General features: G+C 39.5%; 1 protein-coding gene across 2 annotated transcripts in view; it reads left to right on the forward strand.

The window, feature by feature from the left end:
• The window catches only part of KCMF1 (potassium channel modulatory factor 1), a 73,201-nt gene that overhangs the window by 46,027 nt on the left and 9,266 nt on the right, over positions 1-17,908 (forward strand). Inside the window, exons 2-3 of one of the 2 annotated variants that reach the window (XM_066617701.1) lie at positions 10,067-10,226; positions 11,177-11,316. In XM_066617701.1, coding sequence (XP_066473798.1) covers positions 10,211-10,226; positions 11,177-11,316 — 156 coding nt within the window. In that variant the 5' untranslated portion in view covers positions 10,067-10,210. The remainder of the gene's footprint in view (positions 1-10,066; positions 10,227-11,176; positions 11,317-17,908) is intronic. The other variant, XM_066617700.1, reaches the window with a different exon arrangement.

Here is a 17,908-nt window from a genome sequence, read left to right on the forward strand (position 1 = left end):
ATACAGTTTTCATTTTTGGAAGTCTGAAACCATACTTTTTGGATAGTAATTTATTTTGAAACCCTTTCAGATTAATTTTGTGGTTACAGTATATCAAGAAAATGAATGATTATTTCAGTTAGCAAAGCTGATTAAAACAAGTGCATATGAAGGCAAACAATCTCCATGCATATTTGAAGGATTTTCTTACCTTAGGACAATCAACATTTAAATTAACTAATTAAAAGAACAATGTGTATGTATTTTGGATATTTATTCAGCAGCAAATGTACATACCACTCAACTAGCATATTTTTTTTGGAATTTTTAAAAAATATAATTAAATGTCTTTTTTTAAGATACATTAAGTTTATTAATTTTTTAAAAACCAAAAATGAGATTGTCAGCTAGCTCAATATGAAAAACTAATAGCGTTGACATACACAGACTAGTCAGGGACCAACCCTATCCAATTTTCCAGTGTCGGTGTTGCTGTACTAATGGGGTATGCACTGCTTCCTGTGTTGGGAGGCAGTCACAGAGGCCACCTCAAGGTATGGGAACATTTGCATGTTGGGGCTGCATTGCGGCTGCACCGTTGCTGGAAAGTTGGATAGAATTGAGCCCTCAGTCATTTTCACCTTCTTTTCTTTTGTTCATAATCTGGAAAAGAAAAACAAGCTTTCTCAGATTTAGAATGAACTAGTCCTAAAGAAGAAAATTATCTTTCCATACTAGCAGAAAAAACTCCAGCTGTTAAAAGCCGGATTACCACTTCAGCAACCTCTGTATGTACTTATGTGACTTCCACCAGTTCAACTGTTGGAACTGTCTTAAAACTTCATCAGCTAACCTGTTTTTTGAATGGTTTATTTCTGACTTTGAAATTTATTATAGTGAATGTTATGGACGGACGATTTATGGATTCCTATGTTATACACAACATATTCCTATGTTATACAATTCTTCTTCCTCACCAGTAGACTGACTCTGATACTGAGTTTCATATTTGCATGAAAATGAACTGGGTGTAAGGCTTCTTCTGTTTTTTTAAATGCTTGCAGTTTGACTCATGTATTTTTCTTTTAAGAGTATTCAATTCCTTTCAAATTCCCACAGCTTCAGCAATAACAGTGATGTTTCCCTGCATTTTGTTCAAGGCTATGGAAAATAAACTGTAGGAGAGCCAGGTTTCCACATTTCTCTTCAGCCCAATATTTACAACTTTGGCTGCGATAGTGCCATCTGTATCTTCATGGTTTTGTTCACTAACCATCATCAGATTAGGCCAGATTTGATAATATGCTCAAAACTCTCTACTGCTGAGTTCCATCGCTTGTCCTGTGGGAAGGTTAGCTTGTTTCCTCTGAGACAAGCTTTCTTCAGAGCAGCTGCTGAAAAGTGGCTGTTATGGAAGTATTCTGCAGTTTCAACATTAGCCTTTATTTCTGAAGCATTGAAGTCTTTGGTTCAGCTATACATTAAATGAGCATTGGAGCCATATTTTATTGGCTTGGAATTATCTTCTAGATTTGTATCTTACTAACATTTGCAGCAATATCTGTTGCTATTTAGCAGACTTTAACATTGTTTCTCATAGTTTGCTATAGCTGCTCCACTACTCCTGCTAGGAGTTCATTTTCTGATGTATCAGTTGTTTCTGTAAGGAAGAAAGTTCCTCCTTCTCTTGTCACATGAGCACATACAATGGAATCATGGTGGACATTACTTTTAAAAGCAATCAAGACTCAGGTCAACAATTTCTTAACCATTTGAAAAGAAGAGTTTGTTACATATACAAGCCAAGCAATCTTTTCATCAATTCTTGCAGTAATTTACTGCAGTAATTTTGCAGTAATTTTCTTATCACAAACTTATCTATGGTGCTTTCTGGACAGCTGAGATTCTTATCATAAACTTATTTATGGTGCTTTCTTGATAGCTGAGGTTTTTTTTTAACCACAGGCTGTGTACTAAGTTTATGTTGCACGCATATTACTAAAACACTGTTGGATAGCCCAATCTTGAGCTGCCTGGTGTGCGGGGTTGCCGCAGCACTGAAAATGGCTGCTGCTGCATCCTAAGAGCTATCTGGGCAGTGCTGGCAGCTCCTCGGGGGAAGGGGACATAGCCCTGCAGTCAGAATCAAGAATGAAGAGCCTCCGTGTCGGGCCACTGACCTGACATGGAGTTTCAGGGTCCAGTGGAGCAGAGCTTCACTGGTCCCATCTTCTTCCTGCCTGCCTACCCCAATGCCCCCACCTACCTCTCCATCACCCAGCAGTCCATGCGATCAGTGGAGCATCAGTACTAGCCCAGTGCCCGCCGGCGCTGAGCTAGTACTGGCACTCTGCCGGCACTAGGGCCTCACAAAAGTGCCTTACAGCACACTTGTGACAGTTTGCACCGGTGGTAAACTGGCACAAACTATTTGGGATTGGGCCCTAAGTCAGTAGCAGGTAACTCTGAAACCAATAGACAAACATGATTGTGGTATTGAAGGTAAAAAGTCACCAGAATCCTGCCTGTCGAGAATCGATCCTCCTAAACAAGTCAGTGAGTTTTCATACTGCTCACAGCATGCACTGTCTCTCAGTATTAAAGGTGACATTTGTGAAAGGAAGATCTGCTTCTTTCACCTATTGTTTTTATCACAACTACATCTGAATTGATAGCACTGTAAAGAATAACTATATTGATAATTAAACACAATAATTCCAATTGTCTGTCCACTCAAAAGCTAAAACCAGGAAAGATAGGCTGTCTTAAAGAAAGAAGTATGAAATAAGAGAGCTTATTAACTTCTAGAGCCTGTATGTTCAGATACGTTCCTCTCACCATCTTCAAAGCAACTTCCTTTGAGAGGGTACACTTTTCATGATATAATTTTAATAGGGCTTTCAACAGTTTCCAGTATTTTTTCAGGGGGTGGGGGAAAACTGCAGGAATAACTTCAGTTGCAGTAGGAAACTAGGGCTAATCAGCATAATGCTGTTAACATGCATAGTATCTCTGGAGTCACAAACCCAGTAAGAGAATTGCAAAATTTTCTGATGGTAGGTCTTTTAGAGTATCACAACAGCCTTAATTTGTAAGATTAGTGTGCTGTAATAAATAATGAAAGGCTCCTGTGAGCTCAGACTACCCTCTACCCAAAGAGCAGGCTGCCCTGTACTTTTCCTGAATGATGCATTGCTCTGGGGTTTTTTCCTTCTTATCAACATCTGCTGGCTGGATAGACAATTCTACCATGTCTCTGCATTGTCTGTGACGGAGTTACACAGAGCCAAACTATACATTACATTAAGCCTGTTACTGGTTCTGACATGCTACCCCCCACCCCAAAAATAGCAGCTCTGAGCATGATCGTGGTAGTGGTCATATTCTGGATCAGGTCCCACCCACAGCTGCTGTTCAGGAGAAAAGAAGCTAAGCATGCCAGTGCCAGATATGTGCTTGATATAATTTGTAGTTGGGTCCTCAGTTTGTTCCAGATGCAGAAGAACTATGTGCTCTCAAAGGAGGAATGCCCAGAATAGTGATGTGTGGAAAATTGGGTCAGCTCTCCTAAGTGTGACTAGTTCTTACTCTTAAAAATAAACGTTTTGGGGTATAGATGAAAGTTTTAATTCAGTCTTCTGTTTTAATTCAGAAGAAAAGTGTGCCTCAGCTCTCGGAAGTTTGGGATACAATGTTTGAGGCTTTGGTTATACCTTAAAAGCTGCAGGTGCTTTCTTAAATGACTGTAGATAATTAGCGAGTATTCAAAAGTGTTGCTGTTTGTTAAAACATGTAAACTTATTTATATAAAAGAGGAGGATTTCTCTAGCAAACATTCTTGACAACTTTTTTATATTGCTGTAACCTCTAGGACTAAATAGTGGTGTGTGCATATATCTAATTTGTAATTTTGTTTATATATTTGAATAAAGACCTGGAGAAACACTGCTCTAGCCACCACACCACACACTTTTGCTCTTCACTGTGGTATATAATGTTGGTTTATTGAGCCATATGGTTTTGTTTTTGCTAAATCTACTGAAAGGTTGAGAATCCCCCCTGGGTTTAGGAACATTGCCCAGAGGTTTTCCCCCATAGCCTCCCGAGAGTGAGCCCACCAAGAGCACTCCAAAACCACTCTGCCGCTCATGTACCTGAAATGTCATTTCTTGCTATTCGCTGACTGCCCTGCCACTGCTGCTCATGCAGTGCTGGCTGCTCCACCGGCCAGATATCATCACCCCAGCAGGCACTGAACAGGGCAAGTTGATGGGTGGCTTTCCCGCTTGTTACCTGCCCATCAACTGACGCTGCACAATGGCTGCTGGAACAATATCTGGCTGGCAGAGAAGCCAGCACTTTCAGGTGAGTGAGCAGGGCAGCAAGTGCACAGGTGCACACTTTCAGAGTGCTCTCCGTGGGCTTATTTGGGTGCATTCATTCTTGGGCAGACCACCAAGGGATAGTCATGTATGCAGTCCATCGCTGGTCAGAACATTGTTAACTGATGCATACCTCTCTAACTTGTTTGGTGGTTTGCAAATACAAGAGGCCAAGCCTAACCTGCAACTTCTATACCTACAAGAAGTGTGCTTTACCGAACTGAACAAACCATTCTGTGCTTTCTCGTTTTGTCTATGTTCTTTAAGTGGAGGCTTGTGGGCCGCAGGAAGTACTATTTTTCTCTTAATGTGTCACATCTGTCCTCTTCCACTGTCCCCCAGCCAATCTTCCTGTGTTCCCTGAGGAAGAAATAGGTCATGCATCTTATTGGGGGGGGGGGGGTGATGGCTGATGAAAACTGCAAGGGGTGAGGTTGCTACTTTGCAGGATTTCACATGGCTGCTATAATTTCTTGATAATCTGTTTCTTACATGGGTCAACTGGCTGTCACAACATGTAGGAAATTGTGGTGTCTTTAACTGTAGAAAAGTTGACATAGAATAAGGATTACAGATTAAAGAGCAGCTGCATGGAGCCCTGACCATGCTGAAGTGAGTTTGGGCAAGAACTGCACCGGTGCTGCTGCAATATGTACTGAGAAGAAGTGGCCAAGTGGATGCGTTTTGAGACCAGAATGTTGCTTGTTCAAATAGCCTTTTAACTGTGAACTCCCTGGGTGGCTTTAGGCAAACCATGCTATCTGTTTCTCTTCTGCAATATAGTATAATACTATGGTAACTTATCTTTTGCAGTGTTTCTCAAACTGTGGGTCGGGACCCAATTTGAGGTGGGTTCCCATTCATTTCAATGTTTTATTTTTCATATATTAGACTTGATGCTACCATGGTATGTGACTGCATCTGGGAAAATGTTACAGACCTGTACTTTTAATAAGCTACTATGTATATTCTTTTAACAATGATAGTAAATGGGACTTACTCCTGGGTAAGTGTGGGTAGGATTGTAAAAATCATTTCCAGTCATGACATCACTTCCAGTCGTGACATCACTTCCGGTGGGTCCTGACAGATTGTCATTTTAAAACATGGGTCCCGATGCTAAATGTGTGAGAACCACTGCCTTATAGAATTGTTGTAAGGACTGATGAGGCAATGTATATGAAGGTGCTGTAAATGTTCAAAGTTGTATATAAATGTTTTATTATTACTGTTCTTAAATCAGGCTTGGGATAAACTCCTTGACAAATGAAACTAATTTGCTTGTTGTAGGTTTGAATTTTGCCTTATTTTATCATGCATTCCAATTGGAACAGGAGACCTTTTGTAAAGGAATTTAGGGCTCTTTTCCACCTTGTGAAGCTGATGGATCCTTTATCCACTGTATCTGTAATATGGGGAAGATTAAGATATACATAGCTACAAATACTGAGCCATTTCCAGTACCTTGGCATATCCATGTAGATTTGTGCTTCAGTTGAAAAAGAATCATGTATTCGCAGAAGCAAGGGGCTGAAACAATCCTGTCATGCACACAAAGTGGAAAGTTGTTTTTTGTGTTTGCTCCTCTAATGAAGCAACCATTTATGACACTAGGAAGTTATTAGGGACCTTTTCTGACTTTTGTTTAAAAGCAAAATAGACACAGGTTCTGAAGGTCAGAAAATCAAAAGAAAAGAATATAAAAACATAGAATGAAAACAAACACCAAAATAGCATGTAAACAACAAACTAATATCAAAAAAGCAGCTAAATTTAGTTTAATCAGTTTATTGCATGGGGAAATAGTATTGGCCTGATGTCAATAATTTAACAAGCTAGGCACCACAGAAGGCTTCACCTTCTGTCATTGGTCAGTAGGAATGGTGGGCTTTGACACAAGCAGTGCAATCCTAAGTGCCCTGAGCCAGCATAAGTTTCTTGTGCCAACTCCCGAGTGTTGCAAACGTGCCATAAAAGCACATTTGCGACTATTCGGGAGCAGGCAAGGCCAGCACATGGATGTGTGTTGGCCTAGCGGAGCCGGACCTGCACTAGGAAGGGTGAGTTTGTGCTGACCTGGGCAGGCTGGAAGAGGGAGTGGGATTGTGCGGCAGGAGGGATGAATGCAGGAAGAGAAGGGGCATTTAGGGTGGGAGGAGGGCAACCCAAGGGGGTGGGGTGGGCGCAGGAGGGGGGTGGGTCCAACCCTGATGACGCAGGTCAGATCCTAACCCCCATTCCCAGCTTGAGCAGTGTTACATGAGCCACTCACATATGTGCATGCAAAATAATGGGTGCAGATCTGAGTAGCGCAATATGGCTGCCTGGGGCATTTCTTGGTGTAAGGGGAATGAAAGCCCCTTACTCCGACTTGTGCTCCAGCCTGCACCAAACCTATGCTGGATACAGTGCAGGCCAGTCTGCCTGCCTGCCTGTTCCAGCACAGGTTAGGATTGTACCCTAAGACAGATCAAGCTCTTGGTACAAACTGCAACAAAATATAGGTAGGTGGCCTTTCTAAAGTTCATATATAAGGTGCTTCTGTCACTGGGTGTGCTTGAGGCACAAGTAGTGTATTGAATCTGGGGAGCTTTCCACCTCTGACCTTGTTGCTGTCACAAAATACTGTTGTCCTTGGAATGTCTGCTTTTATTTAGTTAATCTAACTGTAGACCATCAAGTAATATGAAGACAAGAAGTATTTCTGAGGGGGTTAAGAAAGAGTTCTCATGATGGAAGCAGCATTTGCCTTTTTGTGCTTCCTGATGCCTAACTCAGTAGATTCAAAATACTTGAATGAAAACTACATGCAGGGAAAAATGCCCTTTAAAGACCCACTCTCAGGTTTCTTGCTCTTCCATTGTTGGCCCAGAATGCGTGAGTATAACCCAGTCATCTTCAACCATGTGCTGTGGCACATTGGTGTGCCACAAGTGGTCCACAGGTGTGCCACAGGAATTTGGGGGAAAGGACATTAGTAGGGCTAATGCAGGATGTGAGCTCCCTCCCACTGGCCGCGTGACATGCCTTGTCAATGGTTAAATACCTGATGGTGTGCCTTGACAATTTTAGTGCATTGTCACTGTGCCATGAGATGAAAAAGGTTGAAAATTGCTGGTATAGATGCTATACCACATTTAGCACTAATTTCATTTCATTAGATTCCATTATTCACCCCATCTAGTGGCTGAATGAGGTATAGTGTCTGTACTGATGCATTCTGGGCAACAATAGAGGAGCAAGAACCTGGAAGTGGGTCTTCAAAGCTGTTTTGAACCCCAAGAAGCTTGCAACCAGTACAGTTTAACAGCACGAAGGTAGGGAATGTGATTTTGGTGCTTTGTTCCTTGTTACAAGGCATTTCAGGGTGGACCCCAGTATCAGTGCTGAGTCAAATCAGTGGATAACGAGGCAGGAGGACTGGTCTAGAGGGTAGACACCTCCGTTTGCCTGAAGATAACATCCGCAGGTCGCCAGTTCAAGGCTACCGGCACAGTGAATGGTGAGAACTTGAAGCAGCTGACAAGCTGAGCCGAGTTATTCCACCTGCTCTTTGGTGTGAGCGAAGAAGCGTCTTGGCTGCCCTCCATGTTAGAGATGAAGGAGCTGCTTGTCAGCTTGCGTGGGAGGAAACTGGAGGCCAGAATGTGATACCAGATCAGAAAGATCCATCTGAAATGTTGTGGTTCTTGAAAGATAGAACCTTTCTTCAATTGTAAAAATCCCTACGGGGATTTAGAACAACCTGCCTTGAATAAAGTCTGAGGAGAAGTCTGACGACCAAGAAAGGCGGTATATAAATACCTGTATGATGGTGATGCTGATGATGACGACCTGTAGTTCCAGTGATTTTGCAGGGCCATGCAGCATACTTAGTATGCCTGAGTGTCCTTCTTTTACTCTTCAGTATAACTGAGGTATCACTTGTGAATGTTCTTGATACTATATTGACATCAGTATTCAAGGAAGGGTTCCTCTTCTGTTCTTCAAAGTGGGATTGTTGTACAGGCGAATGTCACTTTGTGATGTTCCAACCAGTGACGGACCACATATGCAATAGTCCATGCAGACCGTCATTGAACACTGTCCCCTCCCTCCAGAACTGAGGGGAACTGTGCTCCCCTCACCTCCGTGAGTTTGCGTGCTGCCTCTTTGGGGCTCAGAATGGCCTTTTTGGCAGAGGCAACATGCGGATGTGCGTGGCCACTGTGGGGCTCAGAAAAGCCTCCCTGGAGGTGAGGGGAGCACAGCTCCCCTTGGCTTTGGAGGCTTAAAACAAGTGATGTCACTTAACATCTGGTGGCACTTGATGATGGGGATGCATCCCCATCATTAATGGGCACATACCTGTAAAGTAAAACTTAGTCATTTTGTTCAGTCATTTCGTTACAAAGTTGTTGAGGAAAAAAAATTGATTCCTGGCTGTGGCCACTGTCTGTGTGGTGTTCGCATGTTTTCCCAAGTCTGAGTGGGTTTTCTCTAACCCAGAAAGATCACATTTATTTCAGTGTTTAATATTAAAAGTGTTTTTTGTCTTTATTTAGATGTTTGGTAATATTTTTGGGACCAGACATATGCAGTAGGAACATAAATTTTGTTTATGTATATCAATTAGCCTGTGGTAAAATTGGTTTTGTTTATAAGTTGTTTCGCTTAAAGTTGCCATTTCCAAGAACCTTTTGACAAGTTTAGGTGAGGACTTGCTGTACTTGTCTCTTTTACCCAACCTTTCTTGCATTAGCAACGTTTGCTAGTTGGACCATAGGCGTCTTTCAGCTTTAAGAAGTGCTTCATGTGAAACATTAATGTTGGCACACTGGCCTGATACAAATATAATGCTTACTCCTTACTAATCATGAACAGCAAATGAGGAATGTTCTTTCTTTTTCCTTCAGCTTCTTCCTTTCCTCAAGCAAATTGTATTTCCTACTCCTCTTTAAGTAGTTTGTTCACTGTGTTAACTGTGGTTTTAGTTTCTGGTTTAAGAGAAGGTCTGGTTTCTGGTACAGTCTACATTTGTTTCAGTCGGACTTTTGCAGAAGCAAAGAGAACAATCCCATTTCCAGTGGGGAAGTAATCTTTCCTTCATAAAAATAGTTCTTAGGCAACACATCAGTACTGTTCTTACGTTAAATTTAGCTTGCACAGTATATACTTGTGTATAAGTAAAAAAAATTATGCCTAAAAGTTGAGCCTGAAAACATGAGTCGAGTTATACACGGGCCAATATAGAAAATAAAGCAGGAGCTTCTGGGAAGTTTATGGGAAGCTTATCAGCTGTCTCGTTAGATGGGGTAGATGATACTGGTCTGAGAAGCAGGACACAGAGGGGGTGGAGAAAAAAAGGAGTAACTTTACTTATCAGTAATTACGGTATTTAGAGGTAGCCATTTTTGCTTCTTCTCCAAACAGGAAGTGAAGTGAAGGTGCTTATGGGAATTGTAGTCTGTATGAGGGTTTCAGCTATGGAAGTGCAGCACTGTACTCACAAAGCGTACAACTCCCAAAAGTCCCTTCATCTCCCTTCCTGTTCAGATAAGAAGGTAAAATGCCTTTTTTTCTTTTCGCTGCTGCCTCAGAATGTTTGTGGTAAGGCATTTTCAAAAAATTTCACACACCCCTCCGTTTAACCCCCATCCTGGTAAAAAGTAAGCTAGAGCTCAAGGTTTCGATTTAAATCAAGCAAGCCTTCTTCTCTTTTGCAGGATCACACTCAACCCTTCTGCACCATTTTGCAAATGTTTGGCAGAGGTCTCATTTCTTAAACACCAGGATGTAATCCATCTGAAACAAAGTTCAAGGCTACAATTCAGTGCACCATTACTTTAGAATAACACCCAGGGAAAGCAATGGGTCTACTTCTGAGTAACTAGGGTTGCAACTATGTGTAGCTGCACTTGCTCATGTTCAGTCCTTGTTGCTTGACTTTCCACTGTGAATTGAATTGCACACTCCCAGTCATGTGTTATAAGTTGTATATTATATGTTGAACCTCTGGCTTACCACACAGGGCATCTTAAAGAATTTGATTAATGGTTCTGCTGGTATGTTGTTTACAGTGCACTTACTCTGATACTGTTTACAAAAAGATTGGGAAGACCAGAATTAAAAAAGTTAATTAATAAAAATTATTTTATGATTTTACTATATTTAATAAATTAGAGACTGTATAGGTAACAGTTGCTGATAGGTTATTTTTCAGGATCTGGCCTAGGGTAAAATTAGACAAAACTATAGTCAGACACCTCTCTAAGTTTGACCCTGATTTATCTGATGGTCATAGAAAATTTCATGATTTTTGGCTCAAATCTTGTCGTCATCTTATCTATGAGAGTGACTTATAGGCAAGTATCTGAGATGCTTTTTTCCCCTGGTGGGTGTTTCAGCCTTTGTTAAATGTGGCCACTCTTGTGAGTCAAGATATATCAACTCCACAAGTGCAATGGTGTAAGAGAAAATCCTGGTTTTGCTCAATCTTTTTTCGTCTGAGTAAAAAATGATGTACATTATGTAAAATGTGTGAAACGCTGCTAACATTGGTCTGCTCTGAACTGCAGTAGATGTGGAGAAGTCTTAATATAGTAGTATCGTAATGCAAATGTCCAATTACATGAGATTTAAACTCACAGATTATTAATTTTGACTTACCTTTGATAGCATAAGATGTAATGATTTTTGTACCTTATGAGTATATTGAATTGCACACTGGATCAAATGTCTGAGTTAACAGAGAGAGAGAGCATTTTCATGTTTCCCCAATTTGGAAGCCATGATTCTTTGTGAATGGACTCTATCCCCGTATTTTCTTTTTCCAGATTTGTACTATGGTGGAGAAGCTTTCTCTGTAGAGCAGCCACAGTCTTTTACTTGTCCTTATTGCGGCAAAATGGGTTATACGGAAACATCTCTTCAGGAACATGTTACTTCAGAACATGCAGAAACATCAACAGAAGTGGTAAGCATAAAGGTCTGGTGTGTGAAACAGGCAGAAGTAATCAAAGACTTTGGTCCACTATATTTTTAGATAGTTTATGCTGTAATGTTCAATGAATATTAAAATGTCTGTGAGTTGGGGGCTCAGTAACCAATGTCTAGTCTCCAGATTTTTTCTGCATATTCTCATAAAATAATATCATTACCTTAAGAATGCTTTTTACCAATTCCAGACAAGTGCATCTGCATGGAGAAAGGAAGGATGTAAGACCATGTAATTTTTACCTGGAGAAAAAAATGGAGTCAGAATTGCTGGTTGTGAACTCTGTGTAGATTATTCTAGATATAGTTTTAACCTCATGCAGCTTCTTTGTGAGGAAGATTTCCAGTGTTCACTTGTGTAGAATAAAAATGCAGAAGGGATATAGACACATCAAGAAAATCTCACCACTTTTTGTTTATATTCCGTTTTGGAGTACTCAAAGCACTCCACATTCGTTTCAGCAGTCCTGGCAGCAATTCTGTAAAGTGTCCCACTGTTGGTATCCCTATTTTGCAGATGGGGATGGGCTGAGACTGAGAGACTTGTCTATGGTCAGTGCTGAGTTCATGCTCTTTCTAGATTTGAGGGAGACTTGTGGTCTTATAACTCTCAAATGTTAGTTTTATAGTATGCTAGCTAGTATAGCATGCTAACAAGTCAGAAACTAGTATGTTAGGGTGATGAGATTTAAAGTCAACCTTTGATGTGAAATTGTTTGAGGAGGAGGGCATTCAGTTCTCTGGTTTTAGCTTTCTTGTTTACCATAAGATCCCTGTTTCATTTCTTGGCAGGCTTGCTTCACTTTTACCTAGATCAAGGCACTGAGATAACAGCAGGTGTTAACCGTGCCAGTGAACATAGGAATTAGTGTAGTCTTTCATTATTGGCATCCACTGATAGTATATTAGGCTGTGGTGAGCTTAGTAGTAGGGAAATAAATGTCTCCACATTTTTTTTTCTTTAAGTGCAGTTTTCAGACAAGTCATTTGGTGTTGGAACTTATTAGGGGTTGGTATCCTAACAGAATACCCTTGAATATTTGGTGCTGGAACTTATTAGGGGTTGATATTCTAACAGAATACCCTTGAATATTTCAGATAACTTCCATATAAAGTTCTGTCTTGAGAAATTGATAAATTGTAGCTTAATAAAACCACCATTCATTGTTAGAAGGAAAAGCTTTCAGATATGTTAAAAGACTGCAAGAGAATGTGCTTTTCTATTACAATTTACATTGAGGCATGGAAATATATTAATGCTTACAGTCTTATTTAAAGATTCCTGAAAATGAGCCTCATTGAATGCACTGGGACTTCTGAGTAAATCTAGTATTGCACCACAAGGTAACATATTCTAAAAAGTTAATCCAGTTTGAAGTTATTTTGTTGGAATCAAATGGTACTAGCAGCTTATCAATATTTATAATTCGCAATCATAAACAGAAGTTGATTGTAGTATTGTATTAATCTTAAATTCAATGCGAAATGGCAACAATTTGGAAGGAATATATCTGGAAATGCATGGTCTTTTATTTACTCAAATGGATGCTTATCTCTAACAGATACAAGTCTCTAGGAAAAGCTAGATATATCTATACAGAATGTATATTTGTGTGTGAGTGTGTGATATATATGTCCTATGTCAGACAGTCCATAAGGTCACAGGATAAGGAACTGGTTGTCAACATGTTAACAGTTAGAATTACTTGTAACTTCTCTGAAAGTTTATTTTTCTAATTGAATTTGATGTGGAAAAATTATAACAAAAAGGTTTTTGAACCAAAAGAGCCTCAAAAAATCAAGTGTGCTCTTAACTCTGAGCACCACCAATAAAAATGACCCTTACCAGTTAATTAAGTCTTAAAACTTTAAGACTTAAATGACTAATCTGCCAGTTAAAGTTTGAAGTTCTTCTGATCTGTGCTGTCACTTAGTTCTGAGTCCACTGGGTGGCAGTACTGTTTCATAGAGGTAGAATACTGTTCCAGCCTAGATTTTTTGTACATAGCAAAGTACTCTGTTCTCCCTCTTGCTGCAGGTACTGTTATAGAATGAGTACACAATCTGGTAGGCTTATTCCAGGGACTGCATCATGAAGTTGCATCTTCTTGCATCCATCCAGCAAGTTGGATGAAGATTCTGCATTGGCAGATGTGACAGGCTTCTTACAATAACTTTTTTCTAACCCTCAGCTTTAAGATCCACTGTGTTCTGGCACAGGCACTTCAGAGAGTGTCTGAGAAAAAGCCTCAAAGGGGAAACATGTTATATTGACAGCTTCTTTCCCCTTAAGAAAAAGTACTGTTATAAAGGTTTATATATTTTTTGAATGTATTTGTCAGATTTGAAGCACATACAGAGTTGTAGTGTGGTAAATAAATCCCCTTAACCAAAAACTTACATGTACTGGATTCCTGGATGGATGCACATTATGCTCTTATCACTTACAGATTTGCGTTTGGAAGTACATGAGAGCCTTTGCATAAATGGATAGCAGAATTATTGACAAGCAGTGCACTGTCTGAATTATTGTATGTTTTGCATAGTTACAGCCCCATGTTCATGTTGCTTTCTGTTTTGAAAGGCAGAATGGGGCAAAAAATTTACATAGAATATTGTGAACTCATACTATATCTTTAAGTTGTGATACTGGAGCTTACTGACAGAACATGTGACTAAGTTGTCTCCTGTACCTGTTGATGTGTCAGTTATTCATCATGTTCTACCACTAAGGACCAGTGCAGATGTAATACTGGCTCCATGTAAACTATGGCTTGCAAATCAAGAGCTATCCCTGCTAGCATGCACTAATTCATCTTTCCTCTTTACATTAATCATGGTTTTTGCCATATGCATTAGTGCAAGCTAGGTTTCTCCCATAATTGTAGTATTTGAAGTTAGTATGGTTACTATCTTGGTTCAAAATGAATCATGGCTTGAGTCAGTAACCAGATTACTTGAAGCCTGATATGGACAGGGTATTTCTCCTTGAAACAGGAAGTGAATGAATGTGCTGTATAGCAGAGTCTGAGTAGGCAGAATTTGTACAGTAACAAATGCAGTGTATGGCTTGCTGTGGCTTAATTATAATGCTTGACCTTGGACACCATGTTTTGCTGATTAATTATTTTACATAGAGAAGCATATTTTAACTCAGCGACTGAAATGGGGTAATGGGTGAACTCTGAGGATGTAAACTTTAATATAGTTTTCCTACTTTCAAATATGACAAAGTAAAAATTTTTTTATAGTTAGTATTTTTTTTGGCACCTTACCTATGCAGGTTCTGCAGCTCTAACCTGTTATGTGAAGACACTTGTCAGGAATTTTTTAAAATTTCTTTTATTAGTGACTAATAAAACAATAATACAATTGTTAAACAAAATATCAAATGTAAAAAGAAAAAGGAAAATGCACTAGTTAGGAATTTCCTCACACTACAATTTGCTCACTCTAGAGCAAAGCAACACTGAAGTCACTTCAGGCTGCTTTTCTTTGTAAGGTATTTATAGCCTGGTAGTTTACTCAGCATAGCCAAATTCCAGAGAAGTTGCTGAGTAAGGGCGCAATCCTAACCCACTTTCCAGCACCGACATAAGGGCAATGCAACTCCAAGGGAAGGGAACAAAATTCCCTTACATTGAGGAGACCTCTGTGACTGCCCCCCATCTGCAGAATGCAGCACATGCCCCACGGGCATAGCTATGCCAGTGCTGGAAAGTGGGTTAGGATTGTGCTCTAAGGAACTTAGCTGATTGGCACAAAGGAGATGTGAAATCAGGCTCATGTAAAGGTTACTTCTACCTGCAATTTTTTCACATGCCAGTAACTTTCCAGATCAGGGTGCAGAAACATTGCTCAAAGTAAGGAGGTCTGGGTCTAGTCAACCTGTGGATGGAAGATCAGTTGAGAAATTGACATATTCTGCCTTGAGTTTGGTTGAAGAAAGGCAATAAGTAAATATAAAAATAAAACTTACTGGCTATGAATCTTGTCTCATAGCTAGTCTTGAAGGGCCAGGCCACAGCAGTCACATGAAAAAGTAAGGTTCATGAATTACCTGATTATTCAGTAGTGCCTTGTACAGAAAATGTGCAAGCCTGTTAGATCTCTAAATTGGTGTCCTGACCTGTCCTAAAGACTTGAAACAGTTAATTGTGATTTAGAATTGGAAATTGTTTATACTGAATCAGTTTAGCACTCGAATAAATGACAATCTCATGGGACAAAATGAGTGTACATTAAACTATTATGAGTCTATTGCTACTTCCACTACTCCTGCTCTCTTTTTAAGACACTATGATTAATTTAATGGAGGGGTGGGAGAGAGCATAATGGTTACCATGACAGTAATGGTTAAAGCAAAACAAAATCACCACACAGATTTGAGGCTGGAGCTGATGTTCATATTTTGTTACTTATAAACATTGTAGCAATTGAATGAACATAGTGGTAATCTAGAATGCTTTACCAAGGAGAAATAATACTTTGTGTTAATACTTCCTTCAGAAACAAATACAAGAGAAATGCAAGGGTTTGGTTTCTGAGCTTTATAGACTTAAATCTAGCCTTCTAAGGCTATGAGGCAGGGCTGTTGTGCAGCAGAGAAGATGCGAGAGGAATGAAAATAACTTGAGAGCTGGTCTCTCTCCACTTACTCACTTCTTCCACTTGTGGAAATGATGGATCATAGCCTTAATTTGTTTAAAAACGAAAGTAGGTATTGGCCCAATGTGAAATTCCTGTTTATATGCAGTTGTCCTTGAATGCTGTTCTGGAAGTGTCCCCTGAGGCAGTGATGAGCATCTTGGTATCTTCTTTTTGGCTATGGAGAAGGCCCAGGTGGTGGTACGCAAACTGATGCTCTCACACATTTGGAATCAGCATTTAGCATCTCACTGGGACTTTTGAGTCGGTGCAGGTGTTCAGAGCCACCTGTGGCACAGTTCTTCACAGGATTCTACAACTTCAGAAGCTTGATCCATATTTGGATGTGTTTTTGCAAGATTTTTGCGTAATTAAAAAAGTAGCATGCCAGGAAGAAGGCTAATCTCGAATTCTCTCAGCGTGTGAGACTTTCTTTCTATTCCAACCAAAGGTATTCAGGACTTGGTACACATGCTATCCCCTTACGGTAAAGGAAGGAAAATGCCTGGCGTTTTTGAAGTTGCTTTCTGACATTTCTTTTTCCCAGACATTACATACCTTGATAGTTTTTCCTTGATGCATTTCTTCAAGTCATGCTGTGTAGTGTAGTTTACATTGACACTGCATGATTTTGATAACATATGGGGGGAGTTTCTTTGACATAGAGAAATTTGTGCATAGATTTTCACAAGGCAGAAAGATAAATTTTGAGGAAATGAGATCCCAGGAGCATTTACATATTGCACTGACTTAAGCAATATGTAAATTTTAAAATGGCTTAAGTCAGTCTGTTATGTCCTGTTAACTTGTTCTGCTGATGTGATGAATTGCTGGACTGTCCATAATTTGCTAGATTAAAAGATAGCAGTGCTGATAGAGATCACCAGTAAATTTGAAGAGGTAATTTAAAATGAAGCTTAACTGAGGACATTTCCATTTATGCTAAAATGCATGTATTGTTGGTAGAAATCCTGGTACTGGATGCATTTTTAAGTATGTGAGCTATGAAAAATTTTGAGCTTCAGGATAGAATAGATATCATAGTTCAAATTATTAGTGATCGTATACTGTAAAAGAAGTGCAAAAAAAAGTGTTTATAGGTGAGACTCCCAGGCTCTGTGATTCACTGTTTGCGAACCTTAACTGGAATTGTGGTGTTGTTTGAGTAAGCTTTATTCATGGTTTATAGACTTAAGATAAGATCAGATCTTACTGGCTGTCTATCCATAATATGAACAGTTATAGTATACCATCTGATCTGTTAATATTGATTTACATGGATAATTATGTAAGCAAAACTAGACATGAGGATCAGAATGGCTCATTTAACTGCAAAAGAAGTTGCATTTAAATTAGAAGGTCTGGCTTTGAATAACTGGCACATTGTGGATTATAGTAATTTAAAACTAAATGAGATACTGTCAACTTTTGCAGTAGATGATCTTTACAAATGCTGGAATACGCACTCAGGATAGCAACTTGACAGTAATAATTTCAGTACCACTAACGTGACACAGAGCAGACTTTTCTACATGAACATTGTACTGAGTTCTAACTCAAGGAGAGTTAAAATACCAATTTTTTTTATTCCAGAGCTCAGGTAAAGTTTTAAATGCTTTTAGTTTCTTGTGCCAGTTAAATTAGTTGATATAATTTATTGTATTAATGGCGCACCTTTATTCTTTGTAGTTATTGCCAATTTGTAAAATTTGAATAAATAGATGTTCCTCTTGATCATGTCGTGTGTTGCAGCACAGATTGCAAAGGAAGTTTTAATAATTTAGTCTAAATCGGAGATTCTGTATTTATAGAAATCATGACCACAGCTGAAAACATAAAGTGGCATAAGCTAGTATTAGGAGCTGCCAAACCCCATTAGGAATATTCTCTCTATATGTAATTGTTTTTCCCTTATCTGTGCTAAA

This window comes from Tiliqua scincoides, chromosome 2, assembly GCF_035046505.1.
Source record: "Tiliqua scincoides isolate rTilSci1 chromosome 2, rTilSci1.hap2, whole genome shotgun sequence".
Classification (NCBI taxonomy): domain Eukaryota; kingdom Metazoa; phylum Chordata; class Lepidosauria; order Squamata; family Scincidae; genus Tiliqua; species Tiliqua scincoides.